The 23,796-nt window shown below is 54.4% G+C and overlaps 1 protein-coding gene across 6 annotated transcripts in view; it reads left to right on the top strand.

The window, feature by feature from the left end:
- CACNA1A (calcium voltage-gated channel subunit alpha1 A) overlaps window positions 1-23,796 on the top strand; it is a 211,941-nt gene that overhangs the window by 169,301 nt on the left and 18,844 nt on the right. For 4 of the 6 annotated variants that reach the window (XM_073887694.1, XM_025863269.2, XM_073887695.1 and 1 more), the window contains 10 exons: window positions 22-223; window positions 1,363-1,527; window positions 4,340-4,450; window positions 8,634-8,717; window positions 16,085-16,201; window positions 16,554-16,619; window positions 16,793-16,908; window positions 18,522-18,672; window positions 21,638-21,765; window positions 22,979-23,075. In XM_073887694.1, the coding sequence (XP_073743795.1) occupies window positions 22-223; window positions 1,363-1,527; window positions 4,340-4,450; window positions 8,634-8,717; window positions 16,085-16,201; window positions 16,554-16,619; window positions 16,793-16,908; window positions 18,522-18,672; window positions 21,638-21,765; window positions 22,979-23,075 (1,237 nt within the window). The remainder of the gene's footprint in view (window positions 1-21; window positions 224-1,362; window positions 1,528-4,339; window positions 4,451-8,633; window positions 8,718-16,084; window positions 16,202-16,553; window positions 16,620-16,792; window positions 16,909-18,521; window positions 18,673-21,637; window positions 21,766-22,978; window positions 23,076-23,796) is intronic. The other 2 variants (XM_025863270.2, XM_073887697.1) reach the window with 1 other exon arrangement.

Raw genomic sequence — 23,796 nt, 5'->3', positions numbered from 1 at the left:
TCCCCGCCCCATCCCTCACAGGGTCCTCAAGCACTCCGTGGATGCCACCTTTGAGAACCAGGGCCCCAGCCCCGGGTACCGCATGGAGATGTCCATCTTCTATGTCGTCTACTTTGTGGTGTTCCCCTTCTTCTTCGTCAATATCTTTGTGGCCTTGATCATCATCACCTTCCAGGAGCAGGGGGACAAGATGATGGAGGAATACAGCCTGGAGAAAAATGAGGTGCCACTTCCCGGTTGCATCCTTCATTTAAAAATTGATGACACCCCCAATACACACACAAACACATACACACGCACATGCACACACACATTCACACCCAGGAAACAGCTTTTGGGGGCCTCTGGGGAGGGCACAGCAGCATTCTGCAGGCAGAATTCTATCTGCAGGGCAGCCCGTCATGGGGTTCCTGGAGGAAAACACACCGACAGAAGGTGTCTGTATCAGTCGGTGTGGACTAGGTTATGCCACAGTAACAAACAGCTTCAGAATCTCAGCACCAGATGTCCACAAAGGGATTGACTGATTTCTTGCTCAACACCACATGTCCAGGTGGCTCTGGTCCACATCGTCTTTACTCTGGTTCCTCTCTGAGACACTTCAGATCAAGAAGAGAGAATGGCAAACCCCAGTCCAATTTTTGCAGTCTGTGCCCAGAAGTGACACATGTCCCTTCTGTCCACATCTCATTAGCCAGAGCAAGTCACACATCAATGTCTGATGTCAGTGGGGTGAGGAAGTATGATTTCCCCAAGGGTGGGGTGGTGAATATTTATGAATGAAAATCCAGTCCTCCAGAGAGTACAGACATGGTGCTTTGCCCTTCTAGAATCATCCAAACTAGGCAGAAGACCTGGAATGCGTCCTTCCTCTGCTCCGTTGGCCCCTAAGTCTAAGTAGCCATTATTCCTCCCTCCCTCAAAGAGAAGGAGGAAAAGAAGCAAAGTATGCTTGAAAGAACGGTTAGACTTCAGTCAGACTTTGGTTCAAGTTCAGGTTTGGCCCACTTGGCAGCTGTGCCACGTCAGGCGAGTGGCTGACCCTCTCTGAGCTTCTGTTTTCCTCCCCTGCGAAGTAGGGTTATTGATAGTACCCACTTCCCATGTTTGCTGAGGGGATTCAGGGAGGTCATGAGGGACGTGTCAGCGCAAGATCAGGCAGACGATGACTTCTCAAGGAGGTGTAGCTGTTGGCAGAAGAAAGTGGTCGTGGTGAAGGGCTTCTGGGAGTGAGGAATCCCGACTGGGGACAGGCTCGTGCAGATGTGCCAGAGAGCCGTAGCCAGTGAGATGGGGGGTGCTCAGGGTGCAGCCGCCTCTCTCCTGCCCCCAGCCCTCATGCCGCCGGCCTCTCTCCCGCAGAGAGCCTGCATCGACTTCGCCATCAGTGCCAAACCACTGACCCGACACATGCCCCAGAACAAGCAGAGCTTCCAGTACCGCATGTGGCAGTTCGTGGTGTCTCCGCCCTTCGAGTACACCATCATGGCCATGATCGCTCTCAACACCATCGTGCTTATGATGAAGGTGAGCCCCCAGCACTGCTTAACCCCCATGCGTGCCCGCCCCTCACACCCACCTTCCTCTGGCCAAATGACGCCATGCGCCCCAAGTTTCCCCAGGCAGATGACACTCCATCACCACCCCCAAGCCTCTGCTCTGGCTGTTCCCTCTGCCTGACACACGGTTCCCGCCCCTCGGCCTGGCCAGCTCCTTCCAACTGCATCTCCAAGAAATCTTTCCTGACCTCCCATGACTGCACGAGGCCCCTATCTTTGCAAGCACCCCATCTGCGATCCCACGTGCCATAATATCAGCGTCAGGTTGCCCAGTGCTCTCCCCCACCAGCTTGTGAGCTCCCAGGGCCCAGACAAGTCCTGGTCACCCCTGAGTTCCTGGGGTTCAGCGAATCCCTGGCTCTGAGGGCACAGGAGGCCCTCGATAAATGTTCAGTGGATGAACTGAGGAAGGAGGGGCAGGCAGGGACCTTGCAACTCTTGGGGCCACGGAGCCCCTTCAGGGTGAAAAGTCAGAATCTTTCACCCTGTGGTTTGGAGACCAAAGGGCGGGATGTAAGCCCAGCTCTGCTATTTATCTCAGCATTTAACTTTGCACCAGGGGCCAGCAACTCTCAGGCCTCAGTTTCCCTGTCAATGAAATGGGGATGATCATAATAGCACGTTCCTACCATCCCTGGGTGGGGACAAGGATTGAATGCGGACATTCAGGCAAAGATATGAGCATGTTTCTCAACACTTCAAAAACACTTGATATTTAAGCTGCCCATTTTTGGATTGGCGAAAAAGCCATGCCTATTTTTGCTTGAAACGCTTCTCCATAAGCAAGTTCTTTTATCTTTTCATTGTTAGAATCATGAGCAGTTTCAAACAGAAAGGAATAGTGTAGCACAGCGCTTCTCAGATTGCAGTGTTCACGGATCATCTGGGGATCTCGTTAACATGAACATTCCGGTTGGGCAGATCCGGGGTGGGATCCTGACATTCCAAGCAGCATCCCCCAGATGCCAGGGCTGCAGGTCCCTGGACCCCACCCACCCGGTCTCCAGCACCCAGAGGTGCCCATTGTGAACACTTTGTTCACTTCATCTACCTTGTTTCTCTTTTTTCTTGAGGTGAAATTCACATAACATAAAATTAACCGTTTCAAAGTGTGCAGTTCAGTGGTGATTTAGTACGTTTACCACATGCAATCACCACCTCTCCCGACTTCCAGAACATTTTCATCACCCCAAAAGGGGACCCCGTCCCCATGAGCAGTCACCCCCACCCCGTTCCCCTCCCGGAGCCACCAGCAACCATCAATCTGCATTCTCTTTCTATGGATTTACCTATTCTGGACATTTCATCTATTTTTTTAAATTATTTTAAATGATAGACACCACAATATTTTGCCCTTAAATTCTTCAGTACGTATTTCTAAGAAATAAGAAATTTTCCTACATATTATTTTTTTAAAGATTTTATTTATTAGAGAAAGCAGGAGCAGGGCAGGGGCAGTGGGAGAAGCAGACTCTCTGCTGAGCAGGGAGCCCTACACAGGCCTCCTGGGATCATGACCTGAGCCAAAGGCAGACGCTTAACCGACCGAGCCACCCAGACGCCCCTTAATACATATTCTTATGCTGACAAGATGAGTGATCATTCTCTAAGATACATATTGAATTGTCCCCAAAATGTCTTTTACAGCATGAGTTGGGTTTTTGTTTTTTTGTTTTTTTGTTTTTTAGAAGTGGGGAAGGGCAGAGGGAGAAGGAGAGAGAGAATCTCAAGCAGACTCCCCGCTGAGTGCAGAGCTACACATGGGGCTTGATCTCACGACCCTGAGATCATGACCTGAGCTGAAATTAAAAGTCGGACGCTTAACCGACTGAGCCACCCAGGTGCCCCATGAGTTATTTTCTGAGCCAAGATCAAAACGGCTACACGTGGTCTCTGGTTTTTGTCTTTGAAATTTCTGTCTTCCCCGTACCATTTTTTCCCATGCTGTTGACTTTTTGAGGAAACCAGATGAGTTGAATGAAAATGGTCCCACCTCTGGGTGCGTTGGTTTTCTCATGGGGTACTGTAACCTCTTCCTCCACCTGCCATGCCTCCTGTAACCTGGTACTGAGGGCTAAACATTATAAACTTCAATCTGATTAAATAGTTTGGGCAAGAAGAGTTCATAAGGAGTCAGAATAGAAGGGTTGCTGACTGGAAAGGGGTGCAAGGAAAATTTGGGGGTGCTGGAGATGTTCTAAGTCTTGGTCTGGGGAGTGGTCTTATGGGAGTGCAGAGGCAAGGATTTAAAGAGAGAGAGAGGGGCGCCTGGGTGGCTCAGTCGTTAAGCGTCTGCCTTCGGCTCAGGTCGTGATCCCGGGGTCCTGGGATCAAGCCTCGTGTCAGGCTCCCCGCTCCGCGGGAAGCCTGCTTCTCCCTCTCCCACTCCCCCTGCTTGTGTTCCCTCTCTCGCTGTGTCTCTCTCTGTCAAATAAATAAAATCTTTAAAAGAGAGAGAGAGATCTGGTGGGGAAAAAAACAGAAAATCCTGCAGAGCAGATTCTGCAGACATCCTCCTGCATCCCATCGGGAACGCCATCAGGCAGGCAGTCCTGGGATCTGGGATGCTAAGGCAGGACTCAAGATTAAGTGCTTGTTTTGATGTGAGAAGATTAGCCCAGCCCACAAAGGGCTTGCCTGGGGCCTGGGTCGCCTCCACAGGATGTTGGGAAGCCCCGAGTCCAAGTCCCGCCTGCCCCAGGACAGGAGAGTCGCAAAGCTGCAGCCCCAGCCCCCACCCTGCCCGCTGACCCCACCGTCCTTCCTCCTCCCTACTCCAGTTCTATGGGGCCTCGGTGGCTTATGAAAACGCTCTGAGAGTATTCAACATCGTCTTCACGTCCCTCTTCTCTCTGGAATGTGTGTTGAAAGTCATGGCTTTTGGGATTCTGGTAAGTATGGCCTTGGGGCTAGAGCTGTGGGTTGGGGGGAAAGCCCGGAGGGGCACTGGGTGGTGGGCGGGCACTGGCCTCCCCACCTGGCCCCAAGACCCCCAGCCCCAGTGGTGGTTTGAGCATCCCTCCAGTGCCCACAGACCCTATGTAGGCGTTCATGCGCTTGCCAAGTAACAGCGAGACCCAACACTTGTTGAGGGTTACTGTGTCCCACGTGCGTCCTGATGCAGTCATTCCTCAAAGTGATCCAAAGGGTGGGAATAATTACCATCTACTTTAAGGAAACCAAGATCCAGACAGGCCAAGTCCATGGCCTTCCAGCCGTTCTAACCACAGTCCACAGTAAGACATACATTTTACAACGGAGGCAGCATGCCGACATGCAAACACAACCGAGATGAACTGTTCCCAAATCTGTGTCTGCCCTTGTTGTGTGCCCTGTGCTCTGAAGTTGTGTGTTCTCCTGATGGCCTTGCTTTTCTTTTTAAATGCAGTCCGGGCCCCACTAGTTTGCCTTCATCCCCCACTGATGCAAGGGGTCTTGACCAGAGGCACATTTTGCACATTGATTCCTAAAGGGATCTGTGGATACAGCCGGGGTGGGTGTGGGGGAGTGTCTGTGAAATCAGATGTGAAAAAAAAACAACCCACATCTGTATTTTTCACAAGCCGCTAACCGGACTTTCACATTTCCTTCCATCTTGAAGGCGAACAGCCCCCCTGCAGCTTTACTGGTACAGTCTGGATCACAGATAAAAATCAGATATTTTTGTGGTGCATGATAGAGATCACAGGCACCTCCAGATTTCGTTTGTGTTCCTCCTTGCTTCAAATGCTGGTGACTCTCAAACCTACAGCTAGAAATTCTGTAGTTTGTTAACGAAGTGCATTAATCATTAGATCATTGACAAAAAGATTGTGATAAGCGTATTTTAAGATAACAGGGGCCCTTGCAGTCCTGGGTATTTTATTCCATGCATTTACAAAGCTTCCTCTAAGAAGGCCTTCCCAGGTGGCCAAGGACGTTCACAGTCCCCCCACCCCCTGCCAAAAAAAAAAGTGAAGAAGGCCTGAACTGGTGGGGTTGTGTGTTGGGGTGACTTCAAGAAGATCCCCCAGTGAGTGGCCAAGCTCACACTTGATACAAGATGGCTTCCCTTCCGGCCACCCACTGAGTCCACCTCTCTGAGGACAGTAGTCTACAGTCTGTGCCCTCAGCCAGGCTCTCAGTGGGATGGAGGCTGGCTTCTCACCTTGGCTTCCCGAGGTGGCAAAGGGTGTCAGGGTTGGCACCAGAGAGCCCTTGCTTCAAATCACATCGCGACTGTGTCACCTCACCTCTCTCCATTGCGAAGGCCCGTCCGCTTCCTGTTCCTCAGAAGAGCTTGTGCAAACTCCAGCACAGGTCCAGTGGGTCTGCTTAAAGTGAGGGCGAAGCCTGGCATGGAGTGCCCCATAGATGCCAGGAAGGTCAGGGAAGGCTCATCACCCCACTTTTCCCCTCCTAGGCAGGGGCTCCCAACCCTGTTACCCAGCAGGAGCACTTGGGGAGATTTCTTAAAATTGAATGATGCCCCAGAGCCAACCCCAGAAGTTCAGATTCATTGGTCAGGTGGGGGCCCCCCAAATCTGTATTTTTTTATTTGATTTATTCATTGGAGACACAGAGATACAGAGAGAGAGCATGTGCGGGGGGAGAGGGAGAAGCAGGCTCCCCGCTGAGCCGGGAGCCTGATGTGGGACTTGATCCCAGGACTCTGGGATCACGACCTGAGCCAAAGGCAGACGCTTAACCATCTGAGCCACCCAGGCGCCCCCCGATTCTGTATTTTTAATAAATACCCGAAAAGAATCCAAGGGACAGCCTGGGCTGTCAGGTCCTGTGCTGAACATCAGGCAGGCGGGGGAAGCACCCTGCATCCAGAGCAACTTAGCGTTTCGGTCCTGGGGATGCCACCGGGATGGACCGCAGAACATGTATAGGGGACGGTGATCAGGCTCTGGCGTGCCCATATCAGGGTGCAAATCCTGCCGCAGCCCCTTTCTAGCTGCCTGGCCTCAAGCAAGGCACTTGCCCTTTTTCTCCTGTTTCCACATCTACAAACTAGGAGTACCATACACCCAGCCTCCCGGGGGCTGTGGGGAGCGTGGTGTAGGCTCAGGCACGGGACCTGCCCAACACAGTTGTGCTGTGTGATTTTTGAATCCCTGGTCAATCTTCTGGTAATGAAGTGGTTCTACCCGAGGGCTGGGGCTCTCTCTCTCCCCCACCCCTGATCATCTCACAGGGGCCTATCTGGAGCCTCCCCCTCCAGCTTAGATGAAGCCCCAAGTTCACCATGTGCAGTTTAGGCGATGGGGGGAGCTTTCTAGTCCAGGGGCTTGAGGCATATGGCCAGACATCTAGAAAGTCGCCTTCATTGGGACTCTCCGGAACACAGCCTGAGATAAGGACTGAGTGCAAAGAATTTATCCGAAAACCCAGGAAGCTCAATGTGGGGGAGGGGGAGTGAGGCAAGAGCCAGACGACAGCCAATACAGGGTGTGTTATGGGACAGAGTTCCATTGAGGATCAACAGGAGGCAGCAGAGAGCACATACTTCAGAGTCCTTCCACTTGAGAGGAGAGACATGGGGTATTTATCCTCCAGTGCCCATCAGTCAGAGTCAAGGGCCACTCCCAGGGGAGCTCTTAATTCCCCAGCAACTTTGCAACCAGAGGATGCCCCTGGGCAGAGTAACTGAAAGTGTGTCATCGAAATATGAAGGGATATGTGCAGGGCCCCAGCAGCATCTGCTAAAATACCAAAAGTGCCAATGGAACCCGAATTCCTTTTAGCTGAGTATAAAATAGCATCCATTCATTGAGCACCTACTGTATAACAGAACTCCCCGCCTACATTCACATTCATGATCCGATTGCTGTTATACCCCTGTCTTCCAGAAGAGGGCTCTAAGGCCCAACCAGTCCAACTCCCGAGGACATTTAACTCACACGTGCTGAAAGAATTTGATCCTGGAAAGCACAGCTCCAAAGCCTGGGTTCTTCTCTGTGAGGCAGAGCGGCTGCCACAGGGTCAGACGCTCAGGGGAGGAACGGACCCCTCAGAATGGGCCCCGAGCCCCAACCTGGCCTCTGCTTTGTGGGGATGCTGGGAAGGCCTGCGTGGGGTGTTGGGTCACACTGAGCCTCGAGGGCAGTCAGGATAGATCAAGTTTAGGTGCATTAACAACCCCCACGTCTCAGTCACTTCGGTCAACAAAGGTTTGGTTGACGTTCAGCAGGGCGAGGGGGCCTCTTTGCCTGGTAGTTACACAGGGACCCAGGCCCACAGAGCAGCCGCCACCTGGAACATTGATGGTCACCAAGCCCAGGGTTAAAAGAGTCCTGGTGAGTCCCGCACTGGCCAGGAGGTGGCTCATACTGTCTCTGCTCAAAACCTATTGGCTGTAACTAGACACACAGCCCCATCGAACCATAAGGGGGCCCAGGAAGTGAAGCCTGGCATGTGCCCGGAAGGCCTTTGTGCCCCTGTTACTATCCCCCTTCTTCAGATTAGGAGGTGGAAGAACAGAGAGGTTAAGTCACTGGCCCACGCCACACAGCAGGATGGTAGCAAAGCGGGGAGGTGAACCCACAATCCACTCTTAGCGAGCGTGCTATAACGGGTGGGGTCTTGAACATAAACTCTGGACTCACCCAGGCCTGGGTTCAAATCCTGACTCTTCACATCCATGCTGCTCACCTCAGATGGGCGAGTAGCATCACTGGCTGAGCTTCCGTCGCCTCGTAAAATATGGTTGATAATCCTTTGCCCCAAGGGTCTACATGAGGATCCCAGTGACATCATTTATAAAGCACCTGGGGTGTCAGGGAGCCCGCAGATGTGTCAGAGAGACAGGCAAGCCCACAGGGTAGCCCTCTCTCTCCAGCGGAGCTGAATCGGGCTGTGGAGGCCCCCTCTGGGACCGGGAGAGCCATGGGGTCCCAGGGCGGGGGAGCTCAGAACAGATGATACTGAGCAGCCCAGACAGCAGCATTGTGCTATTTGAATGACCAGAGGTGTTGGGGGCACTCGGATTGATCAGCAGCTGTGCCCCTAATGTACCCCGGGGCCAGCCGTGGCAGCTGGGCATGGAGCCCTGTGTTGGCATCCCTGTCTTGTGGCTCCCCATTCTAGAATTATTTCCGCGATGCCTGGAACATCTTCGACTTTGTGACTGTTCTGGGCAGCATCACTGACATCCTCGTGACTGAGTTTGGGGTAAGTCTCCCGCCAGCTTCTCTGTGGGTAACTCCCAGCTGGGTGGAGAATGGGGGGAGTCTTTCAGAAACAGCAGTCCCAAAAGTCACAGCTGACTCGGGCCAGCACTTGACCGTGACCAAAGAGGGAGAAGCAGGGACCCCAGAGGCAAGGGCAGCCCCTCAGGAGGGCAACTCAGGGAGACGGGGGAGCCCAAAGCCACGGCTATGTGGCCAGCTCTGCAGTGTGAACTCCTCTGCCTCTTGGCTTTTGACTTATGAATATACAATATGGATTGAGACAATTAAAGGACCCAAGGGTGAGCCCTGCCCCCAAACACCACACAGTGTTGGGGACCCAGAAAGAACCAGCTTCAAGTTCATTCTGCTTGAACTAACCACCTTCTGGTTCATGGGGGGAGGTTCAGGAGGGAGCCGTGGCCCTTGAGCCAACAGGGGACACCACTGTCAGGGCCTTAGGAAGGTCCCCAGGATGTCCACCCTCTTCCATCCCCAGACTTGGGAGGCTTGTGACTTGGGGGGGGTCTCTGGACCCCTCTGTGGTGGCCCCACAGGCCACACCGTCCTTCCCCCTCATCTGAAAGACTCAGGGCCCCAGAGCTCCTATCTCAGACCCCCTCCTTGGCCATTTGCAAGTGAGCCCAGGCTTGGGAGCCCTCAGGAGACCGGGGGGAGGGCAGGAGATCCTCACAGGGAGAGCAAAAGGGCAAAGACTGTTGGAGCCAAGGGCAGGAGGGGGCGTCAACCTCATCATAATAGCAATAAAAATAATGCCTGGCAAGAAAGGCACACTCAGTTGCATGACGGGCGCTGTGCCAAGCGGTTCACATGAATTAGCTCGTGGTACAGGTCAGGGGGTCAGGACAGAAAAGAATTCTCTTGGAGGGTTCAACTGAAGGGACTGGAAAGCAGAGACCACCCACGGAAAGGAGGGGAGGGGGGCAGACTAGGATGGCAAAGTGCCCAGCACCCCACCACCATGGGGAGCTGTTACCTGCCCAGGTGCTGAAGCGGGGAGGAAATCTGAGCTGGAATGGGGAGAGGCCGCCTGGAAGGAGCTGTGGACCTGGAGGGACAGAGCCCCTGCCCAAGAGGAAGGCCAAAGCAGGCCCAGAACACTGGGAGAAATACTCAAGCCCATCTCTCCTCCACCCTCCATCTCCTGCCAGGGCATTCCATTGGCCAAGCCTAGCCAGAAGGGAGCCAGAAGGCCAGGGAGCCCGGGGTGGGGGCGTGGGGGGGGAATGCACAAAATAGGCAGAGAAAAGGGAAGAATAGACCTGGTTGGGGCGTGGCCCCATTTCACAGATGAGGAAGCTAATGCTCGGTACTCGGACAAGTGAGGGACCTGCCTAAGGTCATGCACCAAGACCTGGTGACTCCTGAGAACTCACTGGTGGCCCCGTTAGAGCCCCCAGCAGAAAGGGACCAACCGATCCATTCTTCCATCTTGGAAGGCTGGTGGGGCTGAGTGGGGCCTCCACAGAAGAGGAGGCCATTCTCGTTGTGTCCCCCCAGCACCTCCTTCCCAAGTGGTATTCCGGCCATACCTCTGCCTTCAGCTCCACTGAGCCAGAAATTCTCCCTTCCCTTCATCCCATGCCTAACACCTTCCTCTAGAGAGGCCAAAGGGGCTGTCCCCGTTGGGCTTCGCCACCTGGCCCCTGTGCCAGAGCCTCGGTTCATCTCTGTCCTAAGTTTCTAAGGGATGCGGAGCTCCAACTGGCAGTCAAAATAACTCACCATCCCGCTGAGCACACTACAGTTTTGAACCAGTGGTCCTCTGGGTCAAGAGGTCGGAAGGGTGGCCCAGCACCCCAGTTGGGCAAGTGGAGGAAGTTGGTTGAAACCTCCAGTCGCCAATAAGAGATCTATAGGACTGGACCCCAAGGGCCCATTCTCCAGGCTGGCAGGATGGGGAGGGGCAAGAGGTTGAGGTACAGAGCCCAGTTCAAGGACGTCAGGACTATTACAGTGATCAAACACCCCTCCCTACAAGCTGTTTGACTTTGGGTGGCTTGGATCACCTCCTCTCATGCAGAATGGGGATAACTGTTGCAGTTAACCTCACTGGATCCCTGCAAGCTCCACATTCACTCATGCATTCAGTAGGCATTCACTGAGCACCTGCTGCATGCCAGGCATTGCTGTTAAGTGCCCAGAGACTGTGAACAAAGCGAAAACAGACAAGAATGCCTGCCCCCAAGGGGCTGACGTTCTAGGGAGGGAGTCCGCAACTTTTAACAAGTGTGAGCAATCCATGTGAAGGGTTTGGCACAGAACCTGCCAGGAAATAGATCGTTCCCGAATGGCAGTTACTATTATTGCTATTATTTACCATGAAGGTACTTGGGTCTGCTGTTTGTTCACCAACCACCTCCCCCGCCCCATCCCCCCCGGGGCCCTGAATTAGAATCATCTGGAGGGAAAGATAGAGGGTGGGTGTGTGGACCCTTTTAGGATGTTACCTTCCCAACCTGCCGGGCAAGGAGCCCACAGCCACCCCTTTCTGCCTCCCAGGTAAGCCCACTAGGTCAGGCCAGAGCTCAGCCAGGCTGAGGCAGGGAGAGCCAGACCCTTGCGAGGGCAAGTCCCCAGGGTTTGGGGGGGAGAGGGCTCGGGGGGCCCCCTGGGCCTCAGGTGCCGCCCCCAAGTGGCCGGGTGACGTGGGTTTGCCCTGCGTTCAATGGATAATGACTGTGTTTCTTGTCTTGTCTCTTTTCATGCCTGCTCTTTAAACTGTATATTGGCACAACGCCGTCTGAAAAACTCATCCAATCAAAATGCACTATGAAATTCATTTGTTCATCCATGACGTGGTCTGTGTGTTCATACACCAATGACTATCTCCCAACCCACCACCCCCACTCCCCGCCCGGGAACCGAAACCCATTGGTTTTTTGGCACTGGTTACAAATCAACCTAAAAAACGCTGAACACGCCTCCCCAACTGCCCCCGCCCGCCCGCTCCCCCTCCATCTTCAACATCTGCATCTAGAATCCGGTTGGTCTTACTTCTTTCTGAAGTCTAAATGCCTTACATTAACTGTGAACGCATCTTCTCGCGTCAGCACTGCACGTCCTGTCCTGGGCTTTGGACTTGGGTTGCCTGATGCTCCTCCCCCGCCCCCCTCCCCTGTCTGTTTGTCTCCCCGGCCCCCTCCCACTCCCTCCTCATTCCTGCAGCCCCTCCTTCTCTCCCTCCCCCCTCCTCTCTTTCTCTCTCTCTCACCCCACTCCTCGTTGTTTTTATTGGGTTCTGAATTGGGGTTTTCTGCGTGGGTTGGTTTGCATCTTTTGCAAAGAGAAGACTGGGTTTGCCCTGGTAGCACCTGCCACAAGACTAGTCAGCTGGCTGGGTCTCCCACCCCATCACTTACCTGCATCCCTACACTCAGAGCCCTCGGCCACCCGCTCTTCGCTCCTGTCCCCTGTTCAGCTTCATGGAGCCTGGGCGCCAGGATAGCTCACCCCACTCCAGGCCCGTGGGTTTGACTGGCCAAGTCCGAGGAGGAGGTCCGAGGGCTGGGCGGCAGGCAGGCAAAGACTCTCAGAGGAGGGAAACTCGGAGCAGGCCAGACGCACCCTCCCCTGGAGCCCCGGTCTTCACATGCTTGCATGCCCCACGTACACACAGTCACTGGACCCGTGTGCCCCCCCTTCCCACATCCACACTCTCCCCCCTTACTCTCTTGTTCGGGTATTCTTCCTCTCTCTCCTCTCCCCACCAAACACCCATGCATACCTGTCCCTCTCTGTTCCGTCCATCCACACTGCACACACCATCTCCATCACTCCCACCTCCCTTACTTGGCTCCTTGCACACTTCTCACTCTGGTACATTCCATCTGCCTCCGCCTCATCCCTACCACCTCTGCATCCCTTTGAAGGACCCCCTGAATGGCACCTTTGCCCCAGGATCCCTCCCACGCTAGCAATACCACGTGCACTCATCCACCAGACATTTCATGATTCCAAAATGTGGTGCCACAAGCGGAGTGGTGGGCTGAAGTGGACACCATCACTACCACCCCCTCGCCTAAACCCAAAGTGGGGGACACCACGCATTGGTCAAATAACCGCTCTCGAACCCACCTGAAGTTGCAGCTGTGTTATGAACTAAAGGATAAGCATTGTTAACAAAAGAGGGGGGAGAAGAGCATTCGAGGCCCAGAACAGCATGTGCAAAGGCCCGGTAGCAAGAGGAATCGTGCGGGAGTCTGGGTCTACAAGTGAGGGAGTGTGGCTGGAGCAAAGAGCAAAGGAAGGCCGACCCAGAGAAAGTGAAGGGGGCAGGAGGGGATGAGCCCTCGTGGTAGCCTGAGAGAATCTGGAGCAGGGCCAGAATCGGAAGTGTGATTAGACAAGATGGCTGAGGCTGTGTGGGAGTGGCCAGGCAGGGGGCTGGGCTGCAAGGGAGCACCGGGGTCCCCGTGAGAGGGGACTGGCCCCCTGAGTGAGCAGGGGCTTCTCCGGGACCTGGGGATGGGTTGGGTCCGGGCTGGGGGAGGGAGGTATCTAGAGGGACCTGAGTCTGGCTTGAACTGGGAGGCGGAAGTTAGGGAATGCCAGAAGAGGACCAGGTTGGGGGAAGAGCACAGGTGTAGGCACAGAGGGTTTGAGGTGCCTTTAAGGGCGCCCCGGAAGAAGTCATGTAGGCAGGTGGTCATGGGATCTGGAGCACAGGGGCAAGGTCAGCTGAGGTGGGGTCTGCAAGTGGCAGGATTTCTCCGGACCCTTCAGATGGCTGGTTCTCACGTCTTTCTGAATGTGACAAGCCTTCCAGGGCCTGCATCCCACCCCATCAGCCTTGAACCCGGAAGCACAGGGCAGGCTTGGAGGAGAGCACAGCCACTCCTTCTTGGGCTGTGGACGGAAAGATGGAAGCTAGGAAAAGGGAAGTCACCAGAAGTTCTGCGAGCACATGAAGGACTTGATGCAGAACCAAGAAGAGGTGGAGGGGTGGATGAGGGCAGACAAGCACCTTCCCCTGCCCCATCCCCTGGACCTCTCTCATCTCCACCCCCTACCTCCCCCATGTGTCTCTCCCTCCACTCCCAAGAAGGGCAGCATGCTCTCTGCACGCATCTCCCTGCAAGACCCCCTTGCTTCCTCTGCATGGTGGCAGGCTCCCCCCACTCTACCCTGAGTCCCTGGAGGCTGCTCCAGGCCTGCCTGCCTTTGCATGCTGGGCAGAGTCCACATGTTATGACCCGCCCTGTGAAGGGATGGCTTGTACTCTGGGGATGGTCGGGAGGGGCTGGGGACACCTGGGGCCATCGGCCCCATCCCCAGGTAGAGCTGGGTGGCCAGGCAGGGCTGGGAGTCAGGTCAGCTGGGCACAGGGGGTGAGTGACTCTCAGCTGAGCTGGGTGTGAGAGCTAATTCAAGGCCCTTGGAACATTCTCATAGCAGTTGGGCCCGGTATGGTCAGGGTAGGATCTCCCAGCTCCCTCCCCCATCCTAGAGGCCTAAGGGCCAACTGATGGGTCCCAACAAGCATCCTAGACTTTCCCAGCCAGTCCAGAGGCCTCTTGTCAACTCCAGAAATTCCTTGAACTCCCATCCCTGCCTCTCAGCTCCCAGGCCAGACCCAGTAGCTGGGAAGCCCCCAGGAGCCACCAAGTAGGATGTCCATAGAGAATTCATCATCCGAACTTTTGAGAGCAAAAGGGGAGCTGTGAGTGTCAGGGTGACCCGTATGGTCACCCCTGTGCCATTTGAGGGGTGAGGGCTAGGCCAGTGGAAACCTGGCTACATGGCCTGTGTCTAGGGCTCCTCTAGATCCCCTGGAGCAGAGTCCGGTTAAAGCTTCTCCACCTCCAGCCTGCCGGTGGACAGACCAGCGGAGCTTTCCTTGTTTGCCTGAGGCAGGGGTCTCACACTCCAATGCCTCCGGCATTGAAGCAGGTGCCATAGGCCAGGAAAGCGGGTGCCATTTCTAGGACATGGGGGACCTTGGCAAACTGGAGGGCACGTGGCCTGCTTCACAGGGGCAGCCACATCTAAGCCCCAGCTAACTTTGCCAACCTGGAGGCAGGTCCAGAGTTGCCAAAATCGCCAGATTTGGGGGAGAAATCTGATTTTTTAAACACTGGCAACTCTTTTTAATCGAAACAAAACAAAACTGCTCAGGCCCAACAAGATAGCTTCGCCAGCCAGATTTGGTCCATTTGTGACTTTGAGCAGCCTGTCCCCCAGCAGTGACCCTGAGGCCCCAGCTGGCAAGCCCACCTCCTGCTGCTCTCTTGGCTTCCCTCCCAACTGACTGCCCCCCTTCCCTGGGGGGGTTCTCCCAGCTTGGGCGGGAGGAGATAGAGGCAGTGACTAGTCAGGGGGGTCTTTGAGCAGAGGCAAGGTCCACGCAGGGAGGTCCTGGGGGCAGGGATGGCCCCACCTCCAGCACCGGCCCCTCGGTGGGCCTGGGCTGCTTGCGAGCTCACCCACCCACGGGCGCTGCGTACTTCCTGCTTCCCGCAGGCCTGGTCCCGTGCTACTCCACCCAGCCCCAGAAGCTGAGAAGCCATCCCTGAGAGGGGGGAAAAGGGCCCCAAATGCATCTTCTCCGACTCAGCGGGCAGCGAGGACTCGCCCTGCAGCCGACCAGCCCCAGCTCCCTCCCGTCCTCCCCATTCCCGCTCGCCAAGGGGGTAAGAAAAGATGCTCTTCCGCTTCTCCGATTGGCTCAAGCCGCTGCTCCTCTTGGCCGTGGGGTGAGGTCAGGGCGGGCAGGAGTGGGTGGGCAGCTCGGCAGGGCAGGGCAGGGCAGGGTGCCCGTTGAGTCCCACGACAGATGCATTTCTGGCCCGGAGCGTAACATGCCCTGGGAACACGCACATGTCCACCAGGCCTGAGCGCGCTGGCTACCCCCACCCCGCCCTGGTGTTTGTGCATCGTACACGTGTGATGGATTCGGCAACTTGACCCGCTTGTGTCCTATCGTCTCAGTGCATTTGGTTGTTGGGAGAAACAAAAACCATCTCGATTTTTTTCCTGATTGGATGATTCGGATATATTTTCTTTTCCTTGTTCTTTTGTTATTTCTTCCCCACCCCTACCCCACCCGGTTCCTTTCTCTTCCTTCCTTTTTCTTTCCTTTTCCCCCATTGCGGGTGGGGCTGGCAGGGAGGGTTTATGCTTTTGAGTTGCCTTTTCCTCCCCTTCCACCCTCTCCCCCCCCCAACTTTGTTCCTTTTTCGACGTTTTTCCTCCACACCATTGCATTAATAGTGCTTTCTTTCCCTCCTTATTTGGGGTCTGGCTTGCTTTTCCTGTTGGTTGGCTTCATGTAGGGGCCTCTGTGAGTGGTGACGGCTCTGAGCCCCCGGGGGTGGGTGGATGGTCACACTTTTCTCTCCATCTCCCCAGAATAACTTCATCAACTTGAGCTTTCTCCGCCTCTTCCGAGCTGCCCGGCTCATCAAACTCCTCCGTCAGGGTTACACCATCCGAATTCTTCTCTGGACCTTTGTGCAGTCCTTCAAGGTGAGCCCCTGATGCCAGTCTAGGGCTGAGAAGATCTTACCCCCACCCCTGCTCTGGCTGAAAGTAGAAATCAGGTGGAAATGCCTCTGTGGTGCACTTTGCTGAGAGTCTGTGATCAGCACTGCTCTTCTCTAGACCACCTGCCCCTGGTGTGGCTTGAGAGCTCCAGAGGGAATCCCCCTGATACCTTCTTGCCACTATGGCCTCAAAGAGGCCCACCAAGCCCTGGCACCACTCTGGCACAGCATGGGGCCACCCAGCCCCGTGGGGCAGAGCGCTGGGACAAGGGAAGGAAATGGTGGGGTGAAGAAGCACCCCTGGCACTCTCCTTCATTACCTTCCTTCCCACCAGGCCCTGCCATATGTCTGTCTGCTGATTGCTATGCTTTTCTTTATCTACGCCATCATCGGGATGCAGGTGAGTGCCAGTCCCCTAGTGTCCCTAGAGCCCTCCCTGGGAGGACCACTGTCCTGAGGCAGGGGTGGGTCAGGGGAACCCAGTTTGGAGAGAGAGCCATGATGGTTGAGTGGAGTTTCCCTGAAGCCACTGGGGGCATGGCTGCCCCTGGTCATCACCCTCCGATTCCCCAGGTGTTTGGCAACATTGGCATTGACGTGGAGGATGAGGACAGTGATGAGGATGAGTTCCAAATCACTGAGCACAATAACTTTCGCACCTTCTTCCAGGCCCTCATGCTTCTCTTCAGGTGAGCGGGAGCCCGTGCTTTCATGCTCCTCTTCTGGTGGGTGCGCGTCCTCTTCCTGTAGGGGGCGTGTCCTTTCCCTCCTCTTCCTGTAGGGGAAGTGTCCTCTCCCTCCTCTTCCTGTAGGGGGCGTGCTGTCTTCCTTCTGTTCCAGTGAGGCTTGGGATGGGTTTGTGGGGGGGGGCCCAGGGACCCTGGCTGGGCAGAAGCTAAAGGCCCTGGGATCCAAGCATGGAAGGCATTTTCAGGCATTACTTCACTGAATCCTCCTGACCATCCTGTGAGGTGGGGATTCTTGGCAACCCCATCTGACAGGTGAGGAAGTTGAGGCTAATAGATCCTGAGGCTTGATTCTTAAACCCGGCTGCACATTAGAGTTCCTTCATTCATTCATCAGAGGTTTATTGAGCACCTACTGTGTGCCAGGCACTGCTGAAGGTACTGTAAACAAAGCAGAAAGAAATATTCTGTGCCCTCCAGATGCTTCTCTTCCTGCGGAGGAGAAAGGCAATCAGTAAGCTAATGATAGAGAGTGCAGGAAGGGGATAAAATTCAAAGTTAAGAGGGAAACGGAGGCACAAAAGAACAAATAATGTATGATTCCACTTATATGAGGTGCCCAGAACAGGCAAATCCATAGAGAAGAAAAGGTGGACTAGAGATTGCCAGGGGTTGCATGACTGGGTTGGATGAAAGATTCCGGAGGTGAACAGTGGTGATGGGTGCACAGTATTGTGAATGTACTGAATGCCACTGAACTCTACCCTTAAAAATAGTTAAAATAATCAGTCTTTTTTTTAAGATTTTTATTTATTTATTCGACAGAGAGAGAGAGAGAGAAAACACAAGCAGGTGGAGTGGCAGGCAGAGGAAAAGGGAGAAGCAAGCTCTCAGCTGAGCAGAGAACCCGGAGTGGGGCTAGATCCCAGGATCCTAGGATCATGACCCAAGCCAAAGGCAGACACTCAACCGACTGAGCCAGCCAGCACCCCTAAAATGATCAATCTTATGTTACGCCTACTTGAGGATGAGAAAAAAAAATTTTTTTTCTTAATTTAGCAACAACATCTAAAGGAAGAGGGCTGGTAGGTCACCCCTCCCTGGAGGCAGGCACGTGACATGTGAGAGAAATAGGTGAGGGAGGGAACCACGTGGATATCTGAAGAAGGGCAGGCCAGGCAGAAGGTATAGCAAGTGCAAAGTCCCTGAGGCAGGAGCATGGCCGACATGTTTGGGGACAGTGAGATCCCAGTGTGCCTGGAGCAGAGAGACCTAGGGAGAAGGAAGTAAGAGATGATTATTGCCTGGAGGAATGGGAGCTTTTGAAACATACCTACCTACATCCCCAGGCCCCACCCAGACCAACTGAAAACAAGCCTGTGGGAGTGGGACTTTGGCATCAGCATTGTTTAAAGCCCCCCCCCCCACCGTGAACTTTAATGCACAGCTAAAGGATGAGAATCACCTCTCTGAGCTCCCAGAGAGAAAAGGTGGCGTACCTAGAACTTGAACTCTTCCAGTCCAACTCCAGAGCCCCGTGCTAATATCCCTGATGGATATTAGTGTCCAGGGCTGGGTGCCCAGGTCCCTGATGATGTCACCTCTCCGTTCCTCAGAAGTGCTACCGGGGAGGCTTGGCACAACATCATGCTTTCCTGCCTCAGCGGGAAGCCATGTGATAAGAACTCTGGCATCCTGACTCCCGAGTGTGGCAATGAATTTGCTTATTTTTACTTCGTTTCCTTCATCTTCCTGTGCTCATTTCTGGTGAGTCTGTGCACATGTTGGGGTGGGTAGTGGGGAGGGGAGGCCCCCCTGACCTGGCTCCCACTCCGGGGCATAGATTTCTCTAGAATATGGCTGTGTCACAGATTTGCTCCCTCCAGAGCGTCTCTGAGCCAGCTGGGGATTAGGTTAACCAGGGATTCTCCACGTCACCACTGTTGATATTTGGGGCTGGCTTGTTCTCGGGGTGGGGGGACGGGGGAGCTGTCCTATGCATTGCAGTGTGTTTAGCAGCATCCCTGACCTCCACCCTCAGGTGTGATAAGCAAACATGCCTCCCGACATTGACAGTGCCCCTGGGATTGGGGGGAAGGACAGAATCTCCCCCATCTGAGAACGGCTGGGTGTTACTGAGGGAAAAACTAGCGGAGCTGAGAGCTGGTCCCCCGGCCCTGCTGGTTACACAGGATGCTAGTTATGCCCCCTCTCTTCTTCCTGGAGCAGTCAGAGCGTTGTCAGAAGAACAGAAATTCTCTAGATATCGTTAAGCAGAGGACACTTGATACAGGGATTGGCTACATGGGGTTGAAAGAGAACTAGAGAACCCTGGAGTCACCAAGGATTCCTGGCTGCGGGAATTAAAAGGAAAACACCCACCCCGCTGCCCCTGGCACCACGGCTGTCCGCAGCCCCAGGACACTTGCAGACGGTGATGGTTTTGATGGTTTTCTGTGGTTGCTATAACAAAGTACCACAAATGCGGTGGCTTAAAACAACAGAAATTTACCCTCCCGTGGTTCTGGAGGCTAGAAAGGATCAAGGTGTCAGCAGGGCCATGCTCCTTCCAAAGCCTCTGGGAGAGAATCCTTCCCAGCCTCTTTAAGCTTCTGGGGGTCCCAGGCATTCCTTGGCCTGTGGCAGCATCGCTCGGGTATCTACCTCCATGTTCATGTGGCCTCTCCCCTTTGTGTCTGTGTCCAGATTTCTCTCTTAGGGGGACAGCAGTCAGATTAGATTTAGGGCCCACCCTAATCCGGTATGACCTCATCCTAACTTGATGACATCACGAAGACCCTTTTTAGGGTCACATTCATGGGCACCAGGGGTTAGGATTTGAACATGTCTTTTGAGGGGGATACAATTCAACTCACAAGACAGACCCACACTGGAGACATAAGGGGTCCCTTCTCCCCTCCTCCCCGGTCTGGTTTCCTGACCATGGATCCCACCAGCAGGATATAGGAAGCCAGCGGCCAAGAGAGCGTGAGATGGGTGCGGACCCTGGCCAGACACCAGCATCTGTCAGCGAAAGCCCAGCACCCTCACCCCCTTCGTGCCCGTGGCCTCACACTGAGAGACGTGCAGCCTCTATCTCTCAGCGCCCCCAGTCCAGCATCCACAGCGGCTGATGCAGAAGCCACTGACCCAGAAACTGCATTCATTGCCCAGTTCCAAATTCCCAGGAGAGAAAGTCTGAATGGGCCAGCCCAGCCCCTGGTCAAATGGGCACCCTTGTCCAAGCAACTGTGGGTACATGTGGGGATAAGATCTTATAATACAGTCCATCTGGGAAGGGCAGGCACCCTAGAGGACGTGCTTGACCATCTGCTTGATCATCAGCCCCCCAACGGCAGGGATTTCTGTTTTGTTCACTGCCATACCCCCCAGCACCTAGGACAGTGCCTGGCACACAGCAGGTGCTCAATCAGCGTCATGAAGATGAGTTAAAAATTGAGTCACTGAAGTTAGGGACGCCTAGGATTACAGGTTATTTGTTAATAAGCACCTACTACGCTTACATCTACACATTTGTTGAATACCTACTACGTGCCAGACCTGACGCTAGGCACTGGGGTACAGGGACAGAACACAGTTGTCACAGGCTGCAGGGGTGATAGGGAGACGAGTCGGCAGGTAATAGCAACGTGGCCTGATACGCGCTGTGATGAGGCGATTCAGACCGAGGGAAGGAAGATTTCAACGAGTGGCCTGCGGGGACCACAAGCAAGAACTAGAACACGTTGGAATCAGATCGGTTGCAAGTAGCAGAAACTTCGCTGACGTAAGAGCATATACAGGCCACTGATTTGTGACCCGAAAGGTCCAGGTGAGGCTGGATCCTGACAGCAGACCCCATCCTCCTTGCTCTCCCCCACACTGGCTTCACTCTCAGACTTAATCTTGTAGAGGCCAAATGATGGCCAGGGTGTCAGCACAAATCCCAGGGAAGGCTCTCATTAACCACCTTGGGTCATGTCCCCCCCCCCCCTTAACCAATCACAGCCTTGGGTTGTGTGACCGCTGCCTGGGGAACCAGAAAGTAGGGGTCGGCCACACCCAGCTACAGCCTGTTACGTGCGAAGGAGGAGGGTTCCCCGGATGCTGCTACCCACGGGGAGACAAATCACGATGTTCAGTAAAGGAGCAACATTTGCAAAGGCTTGGAGGCGAAATGATGCAAGCTCCCTGTGTACCGAGAGCTAGAAGAACACATGAAAAGGTGCTACCAGGTGTAGATGAGGGCAAGAAAATTAATTCATCCGCCCGTCCATCCATCCATCCATCCATCCAGGAAATAGTTGCCGATTGCTTACTTTGTGCTGGGGCTGGGAATACAACCCACATGGAGCACTGACTTTGGCCTCGTTGGGGGGCTGGTGTGGGGAGATTTGGGGTCAGGGCAGTCCCTTGGGTTTGGCCCCCATTTCATGTAGCCTCTCCTCCCTCTCTCTCCCGCTCTATCTCTATCCATCACTATTGGTCCCTGTCTCTGTATTTCTCTGTCTCCGTCTTTGTCTCTGTCTCTCTGTCCCATCTCCATTTCTGCATGTTTCTGGGGCCCCTTGTGTAAGTGTGTGTCTCTCCTCCCCGTCCCCCCATCTTTTTCTTTCTCTGTCTCCCTTTCCCATCTCACCTCTCCCTCCCTCTCTCTCTGGGCCCCCGTGTATGTGTGTTTGGGTGTGTCTCACTCTCCCCCACTCCCTCTCGGCCTCCGGGGTCCGCACAGATGCTGAACCTCTTTGTCGCCGTCATCATGGACAACTTTGAGTACCTCACCCGAGATTCCTCCATCCTGGGTCCGCATCACCTGGATGAGTACGTGCGTGTCTGGGCAGAGTACGACCCCGCAGCATGGTAAGGAGTCACCCGTACCTTCCAGCCACATCGCCCACCTTTCTCTGGCACTAGAGCCCACGAGGCTAGGTCAGGCCCCAGACTTTGGGGCATGGGGTCCCTGGGGAGCTAGCTGGGAATCTCCGAGTGGTCAACCTAGAGGAAAAAGATGAGAATCAGCGCCCTCACACACTACAGGTGAAATGGTTGGGGACAACCTGCCCAAGGCCCAGGCTTTCTGGGCGATGAGGAAAGGAATCAGGCATTGAGGATTTTGCCTCCCCCTCACTGAGAGGCCTCTGGATGGCGAGGACAAGCTAACCAGGCCCCGGGGAGGAAGCCAGAGGCCTCTCAGCCTCTGCTGTCCTGGGAGCGATAGGAACGGGGCCGGCCTAGCTCCCTTGGCAGATGAGATTGGCCGTGAGATCAGAGTGGTGCTGGACAGTGATCGCAGGAGGCCAGGGCCGAAGACACAGAGCCTTAGGGTTTCTTGCATGGTCATGGTCGCAAAGGGAGTGAGTTCTCCTACCCTTGGGCACCAGAGTGCTCCTGACGGACTGACAGGTGGTGGTTCCAGAGGGTCATTCTCCACCCTGTGCACGTGGGGAGCAGCATGAAGCTGCTCAGAGGAGCCATCCCAGACCTTGGCGCCCACCAACCACTAACTGAAGAGGCTAGTTCGAGCTGGTCTTGGGGCCTGGGAAAGCATTTAATGGGGGCCCTTGGCAGCCTGGGTGCTGGAGGGGAGGCCTCAGGAGGAAGGTGGGGAGGAGTCCACCTTTGCTGTTCCTGCAGCCCCAGACAAGTCCTCCACGAGACCGAGAGGCTGGGGTGAGCCATGGGTCTGGGAGCTTGAGTTTTGGCTGGTTCCTAACTCTTCCTCTTTTGATTTTAGGTCACAGCAGTTGGATGCTGTCCCCTATCCTCTATTCCTCAAGCTCCCTCTCCCCGCAATGTAGTCCCTGTAGATTGTGGAGAAGGGAGATACAGAGAGAGCCCTGGGCCCTGGGAGGGCCCCCCCCCCCCCCAGCCCCCACCCACCTCAGCCCAGAGCTTTCCCACACCCCAACCGAGACCCTCTGCCCCTGGTCTGTCTGGGAGCAGCTCGGGGACCTTCCCTCAGCCCTGAGTCTCCCCCAGCCCCTGGCGTCATGACCTTGCTGCGTGCGCGGGGAGCCAGCCCATGAGCGCAGCCTGACCCCTGCCTCCACTAACCCCTGTCTTCTCCTTTCAGTGGTCGGATTCATTATAAGGATATGTACAGTTTATTGCGCGTGATATCTCCCCCTCTCGGCTTAGGCAAGAAATGTCCTCATAGGGTTGCTTGCAAGGTTTGAATTCCACTAAAACCTGCTAGCATCCATGGAATGAGTGTGGCTTGGGGTTCTTCAATATATATATTTCATATATATATATATATATATATCTAAAAAACAGAGCCATCTCTCTTTCTTGCATTAAACTAGAGAATTCTTAGCCAACAGAATGCAGTTACGTAGACTCGATGAAGCATGGGACATACCTCTCTGTTCCCTTCAGCCATTTCTGCTTGCTCTTAGCTGAAGCTGCCCATCCCAGGGTCTCAACGGCACCCCAAATCAGACACATCAAGGGGGGTCAGAACTGTGCATTGACCCCCCATCACCTGCACTCTCTCCCCCTCCACCCTTTGCCTCCCAAAGCCCCCAGCCCTCCTCCCACTGCCCCAGCCCCCGCCTCCCTGTCTAGGCCTCCTCAGAGACCAGCCTCAGCCAAACCAGAGAACTTGACCCAATTTTTAAAATAACACTGAGCCAGAGCGTTGTGCCAGGCCCTCCAAAATGAGACCCCGCCTTTCCTCCAAGTCCCACCAGAACCATAGCTCAGAGTCAAAATTGAATCTGACTTTTCTCTTTTCTCTCTCTCTCTCCCTGCTCATGAGCAGTGAAATAATCTTTTTTTAATGACTTTTTCTTCCATTTTTTTCCTCCTGTTTTCCATTTATTTGAAACACCTATTTTATTGTTCTCTGCATCTTTCTCTCTCTCTTTTTTCGGCTCGTGTGGTTTTTTT

The sequence above is a fragment of the Callorhinus ursinus genome, unplaced genomic scaffold (assembly GCF_003265705.2).
Source record: "Callorhinus ursinus isolate GAN/ISIS: 27379988/994484 unplaced genomic scaffold, GSC_fseal_2.0 scaffold82, whole genome shotgun sequence".
In the NCBI taxonomy this organism is placed as follows: domain Eukaryota; kingdom Metazoa; phylum Chordata; class Mammalia; order Carnivora; family Otariidae; genus Callorhinus; species Callorhinus ursinus.
Note: the sequence above shows the minus strand (reverse complement) of the source record. Positions and strands in the feature narration are given on the sequence as shown.